Below are 17,781 nucleotides of genomic sequence, written 5' to 3'. Positions count from 1 at the left end.
GGAGAGAACTAGTATAGAATTGTGCATAGAACTCTCTCCTGGAATAGAACTATTCTAGTTTGTGTTGTGTAAAGTAACCACTGGCTTCTAAACTCATAAAATGTGACTGTTGTGCCTAAGGAGCTGAATTTTCAGTTTCATGTAATAATTTGAGTTTTATTAGCTTTAAGTGCTTAATTGCTATCCTACTAGACAGCACCGGTCTAGCAGTTGTTAGTGTTTGAGAGACAGAGCTAGAGAGAGGGCGTGGTCTGGAGTGGATGCTGAGTTTCAGGAGTCATTAGCTCACAGGCCCCTGGTTACACTACATCAGTGCATGAGCCACCCAGAATGAGGCCAGAAGCTGAGAGACAAAAAGTGGAGGGCGGAACCCTTGGGGACACCAGTGTTTAAGTGTCTCACTACTGAGGACGGTCAGCAGATGGCTGCTGCAGAGAAAGGAAAAGCAAAAGAGAGAGAGTAATGTTTGAGGTGTCATGGGAGAAATTTCAAGGAGAGAACAGTCACCGTATCACAGTAAAACAGATTTTGTGCAGTAGACCACTGGAGAAGACTTGCATGAGTTCAGTTCTCTCTTACCGATGAATGAAATGACCATCTTGTTTTAACCAAGAGTAAACACATTGTGATCTAACCACGGATTTTATTTTTATCTTCCCCCACCCCTCAACATGAAAGACATTTCAAAGGTTTATGGAGGCAACAGTAAAAGAATTTACAAAGAAGTGAGGACTCTGGGGAATTCAGAATAATATGCCCCTAAACACAGAGCCCATAGCAGGAGGGCCCAAAGTTTTTTTCCCATGAAGTCCTCAGCAGAGGCTGTGTAAGTTTTTTAAATGCCTCTACTAATGATAATATCACTTTTCAGAGGTTCTGCCTAGATACTCTGTGAAGTGGGCAGAATTATTTCCAGTTTACAGTAACTTAGGGCTCCTGAGTTTCAGCGATTCACTTGAGACAATGCAAGTTGCACATAGTAATGAACAAAATTGGAATCCAAGTTTATGTCTTCAATGCTTTTTCATCTCAACAATGTTTCCTAAATTTAAGACATTTCCATTCTTCAGTCATAATTGTTGCATATCTGCCAACCACCTGAACCATTATTCACTTAATATTTTAAAAATAAATTTAGATCATCATTTTAAAACCAAATAGTATAGCTTTATCTGGGAAAACTGGTATGATTTCCCATAAATAGATCATTTTAAATAAGAATAAATTATAATTAATACTAAAAAATAAAACAATAAAACTTTGACTAAATCCCAGCTAAATACACTTTGCTGTCAAAAATTTGAAACTAGAGCCTGCCTCCTTTTTATTAAAATGGGAGATTTGCAAATGTTTAGTGAGAGTCTACAAACATGGTGTACCACAAGAGACTATCTTCTTCCCTTCTGAAAAAGGTAGTTTCTAATAGATGACACACAGTCTTAGGGATGATAGGCCCTACTTTCCATTAAGGGACAAATAGTTTAAGATCATCTCCCTTTGCCATCTTATAGATAAAAAAACTAAGGGTTCTAAGAAGTCATGATTTTTAACACAAATTAAACCAAAAGGAATCTGGAAAATTATGATTTAGGAAACCAATATGTTCCAAAGCTACCTGATCTCTCTTCAGACATAAATTTCCCAAAAGATCCTTTCTAGATACTCACACAGAGGCAAAATCCAAAGAGGCCATTCTATATATTTCATTGATTTTTACTTATGACTTTTAGAATAATGTGACTTCAAAGCTTTCTTAGCTGTGAACTGTGTGAATATTCCCTTCTAGAAGAGCTAAAGGCAAAACAGTACTCATGCTTAGTTCAGGTTGGGATCATACATTGGATAGCATTGAGAAACTTGTGTTGAAGCATAAATGAAGAACTGGACATTGGCCTAGACCATATAGGTTGGTACTAGAAAAATCCTACTATCTTCAGGATTCCTCAAGTCCATCACCACAGAGCTACCCATATGACACAGGTCCAGGTGACTAACAAAGCAGGTGTTTTGCTCTTGTACAGTAGTCTTAGCCATCATTTGATCCTGTGGACATCACCTTCTGATGATATTCTCAAGAAGAACTCTTGAGTCCTAAAGTAACTCCCTCATATGAAATCCATTTATGCAGAAAGGACTGTAAATTTCTGTTTCGTGGCAACTGGTGCCTCAAGTTAAGTTCTAGGTTGCTTATATGATCTGAACCACATTAAAAGAAAATATTTTTAAATAAAACAAGAAGATAAGAGAACTCTAAAGGGTATATTATTTTCTCACTGGCTAGGTTTTATAGATCTATTTTTTTAAGCTTTAGTTTAAGTAAGAAAAGAAACTTTGCTTTTTATGGCAATAGTCCGTGAGGAGAAAGACAACTTATAATGGAAAGCATCTTGCACAAGAGTTTTGGTAATCAGAGGGGGAAATGCAGAGTAGCTTAGTAAATTTTGACTTTGAAAGTCCAGAGTAATGTAAATAGACTTCCTAGAGTGTAAACAGCCATGGTTTGAAAATAAAAACTTGTACAAAACAGGCAGCTAGCTAGTTAGAAGAAAATGTGACTAATAAGCATGTGTGTAAGAGATGCCTTGAATATTTTTGATACTGTACTATAATTACTAATGATGTAAATTTCCAGGACCTTTGAAACCATGAGGAAAAATAGTTCATAGGGTTTTTCTTCCATAACAAGACAATTATTCTTTTGGGTATTCTTTATACATTTAAAGTAATGTAACAAAAAAAACCATCACATACTATAGAATATTTTAAATTATTAATAAAACCAGAATTTCTTACACTTTAAAAAACACTCTGTCTTGTACTTAGTTTAATCAACAGATGAATGTATCAATATATGAGAACTGCATTTATATTTATTTGACATAAGGATCACCATTGTGTCAAATAAAGATTACATTCATTTTGACAAAAATCCAAAAACTTACTAAAAATATTGTTTAATTTAAAAGTTTTCCACTACTGGGAGTTTCTATATTCATTGTTTTCATCTCAGACTTCTAAAAACTGATTTTTTTCCCCCAGACTTAGACAAACATTTCTATCCTTTACCATGCTGGCTTTTCTGTGATTTAGGAATATTCTTTACATAAAGTCATTTTTCTGTCTCCCCAAAGGATTGCAAGAAATTGCAGATGTCAGAGTCTGTGCTGTGGCAGAACTTTAATGGGGCTGTGGGTATAGAAAGGAGGTGGGCTAGAAATGTTCGGTTTATAATATAGTCAAATGCAGTAACTCCCTTCTTAGACCTCAACTAGGCAGAAGTAGAAATGTTGTTAAATCATTCAATGAATGAATAAATGCTCTCTTTTTTCCTTATAACTGAAATCTAAGAATCTGCAATAGTGCAACTTACTGAATTTTAATAACTATGGTCTATTCCTACCTCTATTCTTTCCTTCCCCATTAAGAATATTCCTTGCAGTCTTTTCTGTTTATCTTCTTGAAGACATCAATGTGGTTTTTTGCTGTTTTTCCATCTTTTGGATATCCAGCTTCCCAACGTCATTAAAAGACACAGACCACAAAATACACATCCGATTACAAAAGTGTGTGGTCATTTCTCCTTTAATTCCTTTACCCTACTTTCATGATATTTGCATTATGCTCATCTGTCCTTCCTAGAGTCTTACATACTTATAATTAATAACATTTTCTAATTCTTTGTGGGTTTTTGTTGTTACTGTTTAGCAGTACTGGGGTTTGAACTCAGGACTCACTCTTGCTAGACAGGCACTTTACACTTGACCCAGACCAAAATTTTCCTAATTCTTATATTTGATACTAATAAGAGGTTTCCTTTTTGCAGATTTTATAATTTCCCCTTGAGAGATTTCTCTTTCTACCCCTCGATTCATCCACATACCCTACTACAAAATAATGTCTGTTGTGTGACGGCAGAGCTGCTTTCTGAGAAAGGCATCACTGCATGATTTCATTACTGTGAGAACATCATGGAGTGAACTTACACAAACTGAGGTGGCGACTGTCAGTAGGCCACATAATTTTATGGGTCCACTATCACATATGCAGTCCGTTGTTGACCAAAACACTGACTGTGAGGTGGATTTTTACAAGCTGCCTTCCTTATATACATTCTGGAATTTTGAAATATGTTATGAGAACATACCACTCTCTTAAGAGTTTGGGCATTCCTTTCCCTGATAGCTCAGGTGGCATCTTTTCTTCAAATAAAATAAGCCTTTTGTACATACAAGACTTTTTTAAGGACCCTTGTAGGTAGCAATTAATTAAATTCTTGACAGAAGCTTTTGGTCATGTATATTTTATTCAACACTTTTTGAATATCCCATTTTCCCTATTCAAAACAATATCTAGCAGTATGGAATTCTTCCATATACCATCATGAATATATATCCTGCTGAAGAGAAAGGTAAAGAAAGATATGATGGCTAGTCATATTTCGTGATGCACACGAAAATGTTCAGTATGTTAAAAATTAGGAATATTGTTGTGGGAAACAGTGAGGGAAACAAAGTTACTGAGACGTTTTCACAGGAAGCAGAGAGTTTATTACACTAGTGGACTCAGGGGAGGTAATTTCTCAAAGCCCTCAGCCCCAGTCTGTGTCAGAAACTTGGTTAAATACTTACGGAGTTTGTCCCCCAACCCCCTACAGAATGTGGTCACAGTTATAGGAAACACTGCAGAGCTAACTGGAAGCTTATGACTTTGCAGAGCTAGTAGAAAGCTGCTTGTAGACTCAGTGGGGAAACCAAGGTGAATACCAGACATAATAACTCCCAGGAAAATAGCCAAGCTGGCCCCAACAGTATCTTCTTACAGATACTGCTAAACTGTGTTTTAACCCAATGCATATCTCTTTCCTGCTAAGATCAAATGTGATCTTCCTCCAAGGCAGAAGATAGATAGAAATTCACTTAATATATATTTAAGTATAAACATTTGTTGACACCTACAAAACATCCTAAGTTCAAATACAGTCAGCTCTTTTTCTGCTGGTTTGTGTCACAGTGTCATAAGAACAGGAGGAGGATTGTGACTTTCTTCTTCCTCTGTCATCTTAGCACTCTCTTCAGTCATCTCCCCTCTGAGTGCTTGGTATGGGCATTGAAGTCCTGCTTCTAAGCTATCAAAAAAATTGACAAGTATTCCCAAAGTCCATTTAGCTGCGAGTCTCCTGAAAAGGATAAGGGGTAGGAAAAAACTATAAAGAGTGGATGCAGTCTTTCTGTGTTCTTTGGTACAAGTGAAACATACTTCAAAGATGGAATGACTTTGGTAGGTGGTTTGAGTTTGAAGCCATTATCTATTGTCCTGGTATATAGTCACTTTCTGGTAGTCTCAATAGTTCTATATGAAACTTTTCTTCTGTTTTTATAAATCACATCTAATGATATTAAATGGCCTCTTTACACATTGACTAGCTTTTATTTATAATAAGATGTACTTACACATTAAAATACTTGTATACATATCTGCATATGAATACACATATTTTTTAAATTTGTAAAAAAATTTTACATATGGGGAAATATCAAGAAAAGGTATTTTGTGACAACTTCTAGTATGTATAGATCTAGTTTATGCTCATCAAATTATTATTTTTTAATTATCAGGTGCTATTTCTTCAATGATGACAAATTGGAAAGCCAAAAGTTCTCTGAGGGTCTCTACCTACTGTAGAACAAGCAGAAAGGAACCAGCCCAGAGAATCTTGTCATGTGTTCTGATTAGAGAGGCATCAGCTTTCCTGGCAGAAATCTCCCAGGCTCCTTTCCCACTTTGTGAGCAAGGGGGAGCAGCCTGGGATTCCTGTTGAGGATCCTGCTGCTGATTCTTATGTGAGAAAGCAGAAAGAACCATCAGGATGTTCCTGAGTTATCCCTCCACACCCAGGGCAGAATGTTCCTCCCATATTGGAGGCTCCATCACTTCCTGTGTGGATTCCTTTAGTGCTTGGGTAAGGTTATTGGCAAAGAAATAGAAAAAAACTAAATTCATTACAAAAGGCACATTTGTGCTAAGTGATATGGATGGATCTACATTACCACCTCAATGTTGAAGTGCGAAAGAGTGAAGAAAAGTGAATCAGGTAAAGATGCAGGTTGTAGACATTACTACCCACACAAGTGCGTGCGCACTCAGTAAGTGTGTTTCTGCCTCAGGGAACTTACTCTGTGCAGGCCTCCACACAGCACTATTAAGTGCCTTCAGGATGAATGGAACCAAGCCAGGCAGGAGAAAGATTTCAGAGCCTTCACAGCTGATTAAACATCAGAGATGAGAGCCTAAGATTTTCTTTCATTCCTGCCCCAAAATAAATTGTTCACCTGCCTAAGAAAAACACTGGCTTCAAAGACATCTGAGTATATATGTTGTTGCAGGTTGGTATCATGGTAGCTTGGATTGAGGTTTTTTGAAATCCATAATTAGTTTATATTTAAGGTTCTCATCAAAGATTTACTACTCGCTGTCACTGATTACAAAAGAAAGAAATATGTATTTCTTTTGTTATGAATGTTTTATGATACAACATGTGTACCACCTGGGATAGAAAAGTACATACCAAGCCAAAATTATTTTAAGCATAGAATTACATTCATTCAATTTAAGACAACTATTGCGTACCTACTATTTACCATAAACCATGCCAGCATGTCACCAGGACACAAAAAAGAAAAGGACTTAATTTCCTCTTCTCAGAAGAGTTTTTGGTATTTTAGATTTTACTGTTGTGTAAATTACCTTCAAACTCAGTGGTTGAAAAGAGTTAGTTATCCTACATGGTGTGTCTGTGTGTGATTCATTTGGGTGTTGTTTGAATTAATATGGTTAGACTGACTTGGCTCTGAACTAGATTGGGGCCAGTTGTGTTTGCCCCATGGATCTCTCCTTCTCTGACAGCAAGGGGCTAGCTCATGGTGATAATAGACTTCAAGGACAAAGTCAACTGCACAGATGCCTTTCCTCTGACATCTTTGGAAAGATGGTATGAGTATTCAATTCCAGGGTATGAAATATGGAAAAACACACAAGAATAGATTTTTTTGCCTGAGTCTTTAGAGGTATAAAGGAAATGACTTAGAAATTAACTAGCCCAATCACTTACTTTATACATAGGTAAATTTGTATCTTCTACTTATATATATACATATATATGTATATATGTATGCACACACAAACATATATCCACAAATAGATGCATATATATAAACATACATATGTGTGTATAATATAAATTATTAAATACATATTTATGGAAAATAATTCCATATTTATTGAGAGTAAATAAATTTCTTCCTAAATAACCTATCTATAATGTATATTATAAGAGACTAAGTTCTTTCTTATATATACTGAGAGAGAGAAGGGAAATGAGCTTGCTCCCCAAGAGGTATTCCAAATAATTCCTAAAATCCTTCAAAATCTTAGAAAGCACTTGTGCCTTCACCAAGCCATCTTTCTGACTTCAAAGAACAAAGTATGACTCACATTGTTCCTATGCAAACAGGAGAATCTTAATAAGGAGGAAATATGGTAGTTTCCCAAATCTTCAAGGGCTGAACATACCGTCTGAGGTACCTGTTCTAGCAGAGGAGATGGGATAGCTCCCTCAGTCTGGGGAACTCATCAAAAGAAGCGGGTCAGGATGCCTATGCAAGTGAGGTGAGTACAGACACAGGAGATGTTTTCTGCACTGGACACTAGTCTTCTTTTCTGAAACATATTCCCCTCACTTGTAAATGTAACATACTTGTGCACCTAACCAAAATCTGTTAAGAAAGTAAATCAGTTTTTGTACCTAATACATGAGGTTTCTTCCCAGAACAGAAACAATGAAACTTGAAGTTGTGCCTTTTTGATGATCACCATTAATGTAGATGGGAGATCAGCAAACCACGGCCAAAGAGGATTTGTCATGTGGACGCAGGCCTGTCCAGCTGGTCTGCTTTCATAAAACAAGTTTCGTTAGAATAGCCACACCCATTCATTTCCATATTGTTAATGGCAGATTTTGCACAACAGTGGCAGAGTTGAGTCACTGCAAGGAAGGTAGAGCCCCCACAACCTCTGCCTCCACAACCTTAAAATGTACCTTTTAGTTTGCTCATCCCCATGTAGACTGTGGAGGATTAGCAGCTTCTTGAGGTGGGTGACACTGCCTGGGAAGATGGCCACGAGTGAAGAATGCCTGTGGAATGTGTGTGTTACCCTCCATGAGTGTGCTTTTCCTTCCTTCCCAGGGCTCTGCGGAGGCGGTCATCCTTAATGCTTTGTTCTCTCTCCTTTGCCAGACTCCGACCTGAGCATGCGTACACTGAGCACGCCCAGCCCAGCCTTGATATGCCCACCGACTTTGCCGGGATTTCAGAATGGAAGGGGCTCGTCCACCTCCTCATCCTCCATCACCGGAGAGACGGTGGCCATGGTCCACTCCCCGCCCCCAACCCGCCTCACGCACCCGCTCATCCGGCTCGCCTCCAGACCCCAGAAAGAGCAGGCCAGCATAGACCGGCTCCCAGACCACGCCATGGTGCACATCTTCTCCTTCCTGCCCACCAACCAGCTGTGCCGCTGTGCACGCGTGTGTCGCCGCTGGTACAACCTGGCCTGGGACCCGCGCCTCTGGAGGACTATCCGCCTGACCGGCGAGACCATCAACGTGGACCGTGCCCTCAAGGTGCTGACCCGCAGGCTTTGCCAGGACACCCCCAATGTCTGTCTCATGCTAGAAACTGTCATTGTCAGTGGCTGCCGGCGGCTCACAGACCGAGGGCTTTACACCATTGCCCAGTGCTGCCCTGAACTGAGGCGCCTGGAAGTCTCAGGCTGTTACAATATCTCCAACGAGGCCGTCTTTGACGTGGTGTCCCTCTGTCCCAACTTGGAGCACCTGGACGTGTCAGGTAAATGAAAGCTCACTTCCCGGCTAGGGCTTACCCAGATCATCACTCCAAAGTGATACTGCCACTCCTGGAGGGGTCTCCTTACAGCACAGATGGGCAGTGGGTGGTAAGGAGGCCAGCTCTTCCAGACAAACTGTGTCTCTGGAATCCTGTGTGAGGCTGGAGATCAGAAGCAGCCCTTGCATCAAATCCTTATATCTGCTTCTTAGAGGAGCTATAGCACTTGGTACCTGTTAGTTCAAGTCTGTGTGAACTAAATGTGTCCTTTTTTTCCAGAATACTCAGTTATTTCAGAAAAATGTGGATAATAGAAATATCTAATTTAGATAAATAAGAGGAACCAAACATAGTTAACTCAAACATAGTTTAAAAGCTCCTCTTTTGTCCACTTATTATTGGTCCATAGAGCCTGAGAGTTATTCCTGTGTTTTAGCAATGACCCTACATGTTTCTTCTGCACTTGCAACCTGGTTGTGTCACTGTGGGGGATGAAACACTCAGCTGTGGGCTGGGCTGACATTGGCTTGCCTGCCATTTCATAGATTTTGGGAATATCCATCATAGTGAAGTAGCTCCTTATATTTTACCCCCACTCTCCTCATCTCTGGGTTAATTTTTTACATTTTTTTAAAGCAATGTTCTCAATTACATAGTGCAAGAACAATTGAACCTTCAGTTTTTTAAAAATGGAAGGAAATCCCCAGCATGGCTGATTTGCTTGAAAATTTCTCTCAGGCAGGAAGAATTAAAGCCCAGAGTCAAACTTTGGCGCCAGACAGAGATCCAGCCTGACTAACAGCCTTTGTTTATCTCATCTGCTGCACAGTCAAAAGATGAACATTGGAAAGGCTGAAATGTGTGAGTTGCATCAGGGAGTTAAAAGAAATGGACGGCATGAGCCACCACCTCAGGAATGGTTGGTTGGGCAGCAAGAAGTAAAAAATCACGTGCTGGGCAAATAAATAGAATTTGGGGTTTACAAGCATCTGAGGTAAATGATGCCCTCCAACAAAATCTGAGGTAAATCCAGCTCTCAGCTTGCTCTCTCCTTCAAAAGCCAACATCTGACAGTCCATTATTTTTTTCAGATTCTCTCCCTTGCTGATCCGTCTACTTCAGCTGGCTTCAGGACAAAACCATAGTAACTTTATGTTGTGTTAGTCATGAGCAGCCATTGGCATAAAGATGCAGGAAACAAGGGGGTTTTCTTACATTTTTCCTCCAAGGAATTCTGGAAAGAGAAACCACTGCAATGTGGTAACTAACTTCAAACATTTGTGATTTGGAAGAGCTCACTCATACAGCTTTTTCTAGATGTTTTTGCTCTTTAGTTGAAGAACTTGGTCTTTAGCATTTTATATATATCTCATTTTATTTTCTCAGACTAGAAAATTATTCATTTTTGGAATCCCCATCTTTGTTAAAGGGGCTTCCCATGCATCCTTCACACAGACTGTGAGTAATTGTGGTTTTTCTTTTGGGGTCCTTTTGAAATTCTAGATGCTGAAACCACTTTGATCATTTTGGAATGGAAATGCTTGGGTTTCTAGTCTGAATGATAATGTTCTACTTCTTGACTAACCATCACTAAGTCTGAGGTAGATATCTATCTTCTACCTCAACCTAACTAGTTTGCAGGTTCAAATATATTTATGCAGCTTCCTGACATGTCTTTCAGTGAGCCCAGTGATCTATAAATGTACAGTCTAAATCAAGTGGGAACTGTGGATTGCCAAGTACAGAACACATAATACCAGATATTGGGAGGAATTTCAGGTAGATGGACTTGAAAGACTGTACAGACTCAAAGGGTAGATTTGTCATCAGCACCTCCTACGAATCCCCTCCAGTTCTGGGGAAATTTGGAAATAGGTTGATGCAGAGAGAGGCCAGAGTGCTGCCCAGGTTAACTTCATACCCTGTACTCCTTGGCTTCTGTAGTTGGCCTTGAATAGTAGCTATCTTTTCCATGGCAATAAACTCCAACTTTGGAAGTTTCATCACTATTCTAGAGTTTAAATCATCTAGAAAACATAAGAATTCCTGCCTCATCCCTAACAAGGCAGAAAATGCCCATGCTGAAAGTTACTATTTCAAATCACAAAAAATTTTAAGACACAGTAGTGTCTGATCATTATCACATATTACCTTTTAGTGGTATCTTTACATGTCAGTGGAATACATTAAAATCAACCAAATTTCAAAATAAAAATGTTGTATCTATTGCAAATAAAGTTGCTTCAAAAGGTTCTCTCCAACAAAAGACCCTTTTCTCTCTCTCTAATCTTTACTATCCGGTCAGTGGTATCCTGTGCGTGTGATCCTAATTTCTCAGTGCCTTGAGTCCATCCCCTCTCCTCTACCTGCCTTCATGGAGGTACCCTTTACTTTACACCCATCTCAACCCCTCAACCCACCCTCTACATAGTCAACCTCTGGAAGAAAGTTTTCAAGCTACAGGTATAACCTTCACTTTTCTGCACAAAATCTCCAATTGCTCTCCATCTGTGACTTTCAGGAATAATTCAAGTCCCTCAGTAGAGCATATAAGGCTCTAAATGAAGAGTCCTTCCTAAGTACACTGGAACTATGTACTCCATGGAACCATCTTTATGTCCCAAAACACATCCTGTTTGTGCATGTAGTGATGTGTGGCTACCTCTTTGGGTTGCATGCAGGTCACTCCTCTGTCCCACCCCCTCTTCAACAACTTTCTTAATAGACTTCTCATCTCATCACTCATGTTAATACCAAGCTTCACCTGGGTACAGAGCACTGAGTGTTTTCTTGTGGGTGGCTGCCTTTGAGCCTAAGCAAGGAGAGCATCATTGAGATTTGCAATCCATCCTTATATATTCACAGGTCCCTTTTTGTTAGCTCATTACAAGCTATAAATATTTATACATTAGGACATTGTAATTAAATGAACAGAGTAGTGTCAAAGCCCTAAAGGGTCATCTTGACCTCTAAAAAGTTGCAAGTTTCCATTGGCTAATACTCTAAGCTGCATTTAGGAAGTTGTAGAGTTGTAGAGTCAAAATTTCCTGATCAATAAAAATGAGGTGGTTTAGGATTAAAAGAGATAGTCATGGTCAGTCCTCACATGCTGAGAATGCTTCTCTGCTGAGAACCATTTAGCAAGCCCTCAATAGATCACAGCTGTTACCATTGTTCTATGGTTAATTGTTGCTAATATGCTTAGAAATCAGTAGTTAATCTTCACTGATTTGGCCATCTTACATTCCAGAGAAAGTAGAGATGTTACCCCAATAATGAGAGGAAATGGTAATGAAGAGCAAATTTGTGAAAGCCGAATGAAGTCTGAAGTTAATTAAAGAATCCCTACAGACTTGTTCAACACATCCATTCCATTTCATATGGAATAATATCCATCTACCTTACTTTGAATATTAAGACAGCCCCCCATGTTATGGTCCCACCCAACCATTCCTGTCTTAATTCTCATTAAATCCTTTCAGACACCCTGTAAATCCTCCTCAGTCCCCCAGGGACTTACTCCACACTTTCTTGTGTCTCTTATTTGTCTTGCTTTTATTTCACTAATAGGACTCCATACATATATATCCAGATCATTTTCTTCTCTATTTAAAGATCCCTTAGATATCACCACTTTGAAGACACCATTCTCCAGTGTCCAAATGTTTGTCTCATGCTGACTCCTCTGATGCAGATCCCTTGTGCAAAGCATCTGTTCTATGACACATTGTAGCCATTTCTTACCTCTTCTCTTACAATTGAAGCTTTGAATCAGCAGTCAAGAAAATTACCCTAGTCTGGGCATACAAGATACACTATCTTCCTGAGCCTCAGAGGCCTTATCTTTTAAAAATAAACTTAAATTGAATGATTTCTATGGTGCTCCGTGTCTATAATAAATGAATGCATGAACTACCCATAAGTATTACCCACTGAGCCATGAACTAATTTATTTTCTTTTCAATCCAAACTCAACAAATCTATAAGAATTAGAGCTAACCTAACCTTAGCATTGAAAATGATTGAAATAAAATGGTACATACAAATCAAAATAGTTTACTACAACTGTATTAAACGAATGTTTCATTAAATTTGGAACTCGTTTTTTCAAAACAGGTATTTATTTTCCTGAACTAAATACTGTATTCTTCCTGGAGTGCAACAGACTTTGCTAGATATTTTTTTTTTTAAAAAAGGAAACTAGAATCAAGTGTAGGAATAAAGGTTATCATATGGTCTGAGTAAAACAATGCCTTCATTGACATCACAGGTGACAGATAAAGTCACCATATGCAGGATTACAGTCATACCAAAGAAGGAAACTCAAATCAAAGAAAGATTTCAAGAGCTAAAGTTGTTGGGGGACTAACCACCTCCCACAAAACCAGAAGTCCCCTGGAGCAACATGCCTAGCCTCTGGCGAGCCATGTCTGTAGGCTTCCCTTCTTCCTGAAATTCTTGAGTTGGTAGCACATGACATTCGAACCCTGATATTCCCAGGACCTGTGTTTTATCATAATTTCCTGGGAAACCTGCCAGGGGGGCAGGAAAAAGTCCCCAGCATCACGTTGTGCAGCTGTTCAGAAGCCTGGGATGTTGCACGGAACAGCCAAGGCACAGAGATATCTGAAGTGAGGCATCTGGCTGTAGACCTGCCACAGGGATTTGAGAAGAACAGAGAGAAAATGAGAAAAAAAAAATATATATATATATATATTATATATAATGTAGAGGAATGAAATGCATATATATTTATGTAATATATTGACTGAATATTAGCTGTTTATATTCATGTACTATGAACTTGTTTTGTACGTCTTTGCAGTGTTACATTTACTGAACTGAAATGTACAATGGATGTTTCAGAATTATATGTAATTTTTGAGCTACCAGACCATTTTGTGGACTTCTGAACTTTCCAGGGTCCACATTGTTCCACATTTTCCACATTGTCTCATTGCTTCTTCACAGCTGCCTCGTAGGGAATGTGATTATCCCATTTTAAGACGAAAGAATGGTGTATCCCACATCAGGCAACTAGCAGTGTTTCAAGAACTGATCTTGATCAATTCTGACCAATCGAATTGGTCTGATTCTAAAGTCAGTGAATCCCCTGAAATCCAAATAATCAAAATAGCCAAATAATCAAGTGATCATAGGGAACCCTTTCTTGCTTTTTTCCCTGTAAGGGACAACACAGGCAGCCTCGGGGCTGGGCTTGGGCAAAAGTTAGGAACAAGCTCCAGTTCGGATGGGTTGCTCTGAACATGTGTTCTGTCTTCTTTATGTAGGGTGCTCCAAAGTGACCTGCATCAGCTTGACCCGGGAGGCCTCCATTAAACTGTCCCCCTTGCATGGCAAACAGATTTCCATCCGCTACCTGGACATGACGGACTGCTTCGTGCTGGAGGACGAGGGCCTGCACACCATCGCAGCGCACTGCACGCAGCTCACCCACCTGTACCTGCGGCGCTGCGTGCGCCTCACGGACGAGGGTCTCCGCTACCTGGTGATCTACTGCGCGTCCATCAAGGAGCTGAGCGTCAGCGACTGCCGCTTTGTCAGCGACTTCGGCCTGCGGGAGATCGCCAAGCTGGAGTCCCGCCTGCGGTACCTCAGCATCGCCCACTGCAGCCGTGTCACCGACGTGGGCATCCGCTACATCGCCAAGTACTGCAGCAAGCTGCGCTACCTCAACGCGAGGGGCTGCGAGGGCATCACGGACCACGGCGTTGAGTACCTCGCCAAGAACTGCACCAAACTCAAGTCTCTGGACATCGGCAAATGCCCTTTGGTCTCCGATACAGGCCTGGAATGCCTAGCCCTAAACTGCTTCAATCTCAAGAGGCTGAGCCTCAAGTCCTGCGAGAGCATCACCGGCCAGGGCCTGCAGATCGTGGCCGCCAACTGCTTTGACCTCCAGATGCTCAATGTCCAGGACTGCGAGGTTTCCGTGGAGGCCCTGCGGTTTGTGAAACGCCACTGCAAACGCTGCGTCATCGAGCACACCAACCCTGCCTTCTTCTGAAGGGGCAACTTCCATCTGGAGTGTTCTCAGACAAACACGAACCAAACAAAATGTTTTGTTGTTGGTTAAAAAAAAAAAAAAAAAAAGCAGCATATGTAAGCAACGACACCCACACATAAGCAGCTATTTTCTTCCAGGAAGTTTTTTAAAAATCTGGCTTTTTTATTTTTCTCATTTCTCATGAGCAACAGAGGTCAAAGAAATGAGGCGAAAACAAATTTGTATTCAGCAAACGGTGTTTTGGGTCACGTCATTTGTAGGCAGTTTCTCTTTTCACAAAAGATGTACCTCAGTAGGCTGATTTGCAGTGTCTTAAGAAATGCACCTTACTTTCCTTCTCCAGAACATAGGCCACACCCCCCAAATTCTCCGCCCCTCTCTTCCTGTCTTTTCCCCTCCAACAACAGCAACAACAAAAAGCATCAAAGTAAAAATGCTAACACTTCTCTTTAAACTGCTTGATTGGCCTAAGCCCCACTCTTTAACCTCACGCCAACCAAAGTGTGGTTAAATAAATGTCATGGCACAAGCTTTCCAAATCCTTTTCTGTAAAAATCCATTATGGCAAGCAGTATGGTGGAAACAAGAGATCTGCCTTTTCCACCTAGCTCTGCCACTAACCAGCTGTGTGACCTTGGCCAAAGTTCTTCACTTCTCTGGGCTTCAGCTTCCCAGCCTGAATTGAGGATTAATTTCATGGCCATTTAAAATTGAAAGAACAGAGATAACAATAAGCAGAAAAACCTCAACATAGAATGCACAGGCATTCACTTCTTCCAGGAGAACTGATTCTGTGATTTCAGGAGGTCCTGCAGTCCCAAAGCCAGTGCACAAAGGGCACCCCTCTGAGCACCACCACATCCCAGTTTATTTTGCATTTCCTGCCTTGCTGGAAACACTGATCTTTAAGCAGGAGTACTTTCAGCATCCCCCTCCCCCACGCCACACACACACCATCTTAGTGAGGCATGAGAAAGCCTCATCATGATAAAGCCTTGATCCCCATACAAGTCCTATCATCTGAGTGTTTTCAAGGAGGAGGAAAGACCCTCAGAATTTTTAATTAACAAGTGAGACCCAAGGGAACACATATCCTCAAAGGTTTTCTAATCCCTCTCAGTACACATGTGGCATGCATCAGGCACATCTGTCCTGCATCTGGCAGGGACAAACTCTTTGCTTCTTTGTCATTCAGATTGAATTTTGACTTTGCTCCTCTATTTATTTCTTTATACATCCAGACTTCATCACATTAAGCCTATTGGGGCTACATTTGTAAGTGTTTAATTGTGCAAATTGCCACCTTGTGTGTCTCTCCACCCCATTCCCCATGGCTGTCTACATGTTTTCCGTTGAAAAATGCAAAGCAAACTTGCAGGTATTTAAATACTGTTCACTCAAAAGTGCCAGACAGATATAAGAAGGAGCACATTGATAAGACATATGGTAGTCCACCAACCAAGCCCTTAGTATACAATGTTAAAATACAAAATATGAATTCTCAGTAGATGGGCTTTGAATTGGTCCTACTTGTATAGAAATCAATTTGCTAATCTTATTTATGTGAAATCAGATAGCCAGAAGAAATTCCATTGTTCATTTGCATGAAATCTATTGTCTTTTGTTAGTAAACCAAGGTCCTTTCCCTAATTATTCTCTACTCACATCCCTTCTTCATCACTGTTGAAACAGCTCACCACTTCCTTCTGAGAGGGTCCCCCATCCAATCACAGCACCTTTTTCCAAGCCAAGCGTGCTGAATTTGTTTCAGACAAAGCTTACACACACCATGTGACAACTGCATTCCCACTGTAGGCTCCTGTGCATGCTGTAGTCTTATGCAGGGAAGGAGGAATTAGAGTGATGAGGTGGTATCTGTTCAGGTTTTCTTCATACATCATATGAAACATGACTTCCCGTCCTGTTAGCATCATCATCAGTTCAGAAGTGCAGTCAAGACTATACGCCATGGGGGAAAGTGAGTTGTTTGGCAGGAGAGAGTACTTAGTGAAGAGTTTAAAGACATAAAAAAAGTAGAAGGAAGCTTGTGATTCTAAGTTTTCGGGATTTGAGAGTCACGGAGGATTGCCTGTAACCCTGGGCACTTAGGTATTCCAATGAGCTGACTCAGTGCTCTTATAGTGAACAGGAAGATCCAGAATGGCTCCCCAAAGCATTTTGCATATCTTAGTCATCACCACCTGACCACCTCACCTAAATGTCTTCCAAGCATGAGGCCAAGCCAACTTTTCACACTGATTGCCCAGCACCCACTCTTTCTCAGATTCTCCTTCTCCCAGTCTCATCTTCATCCATTCTGCTCCAACCTCAGGGTATGAATCTCTGACAGAGGTTACTGGGGAAACAGCTCAGCAGATTCTTAGAGACCAAGCAAAAGGCCTCACAAGGAAATTTGTCTGTTTTAAAACATTGCTTACTTCCTGGCTCTGCTAAATTGAATGCTCATTGTTTCTTTTATTTTTAATTCTAATGTTCAAATCACTGCGTGCTGTATGACTCTAGAAAGCCTTAATTTACTACCACCAAGAAATAAAGCAATATGTTGGTAATCAGGCTCGGCTTCATTTGTAATACTCTTGCCAGAGGAGAGGGGTGTTCAGCAGGGATGTTCAAAAGCAAGCAAGAAATTTGCTTCATGACAAAGCAAGCCAGGTAACTGCTATGCCTGTCCTTTTAAAGTTGGATCCGTGCTTTTGTCATCTTCCCAAACCTTCTGACTTGGCTTAAAATGGGCAGTAAGTGAAAAAACAAAAACAAAAACAAAAAAACACCTCCTTCAGAATATATCTCAGGGCTTAAACTTCTCAAACCAACCTCTTGGTAGCAGGT

At 40.2% G+C, this 17,781-nt stretch overlaps 1 protein-coding gene across 1 annotated transcript in view; it reads left to right on the top strand.

The window, feature by feature from the left end:
- Fbxl7 (F-box and leucine rich repeat protein 7) overlaps positions 1-17,501 on the top strand; it is a 379,344-nt gene extending 361,843 nt beyond the window's left edge. The window contains exons 3-4 of the mRNA XM_020155615.2: positions 8,295-8,906; positions 14,195-17,501. Of these exons, the coding sequence (XP_020011204.1) occupies positions 8,295-8,906; positions 14,195-14,931 (1,349 nt within the window). The 3' untranslated portion in view covers positions 14,932-17,501. The remainder of the gene's footprint in view (positions 1-8,294; positions 8,907-14,194) is intronic.
- The last annotated feature ends 280 nt before the right edge of the window (positions 17,502-17,781 follow it).

The sequence above is a fragment of the Castor canadensis genome, chromosome 6, assembly GCF_047511655.1.
Source record: "Castor canadensis chromosome 6, mCasCan1.hap1v2, whole genome shotgun sequence".
Taxonomy (NCBI): Eukaryota; Metazoa; Chordata; class Mammalia; order Rodentia; family Castoridae; genus Castor; species Castor canadensis.
The sequence above is the reverse complement of the archived record's forward strand: the minus strand, read 5'-3'. Positions and strand labels throughout refer to the sequence as shown.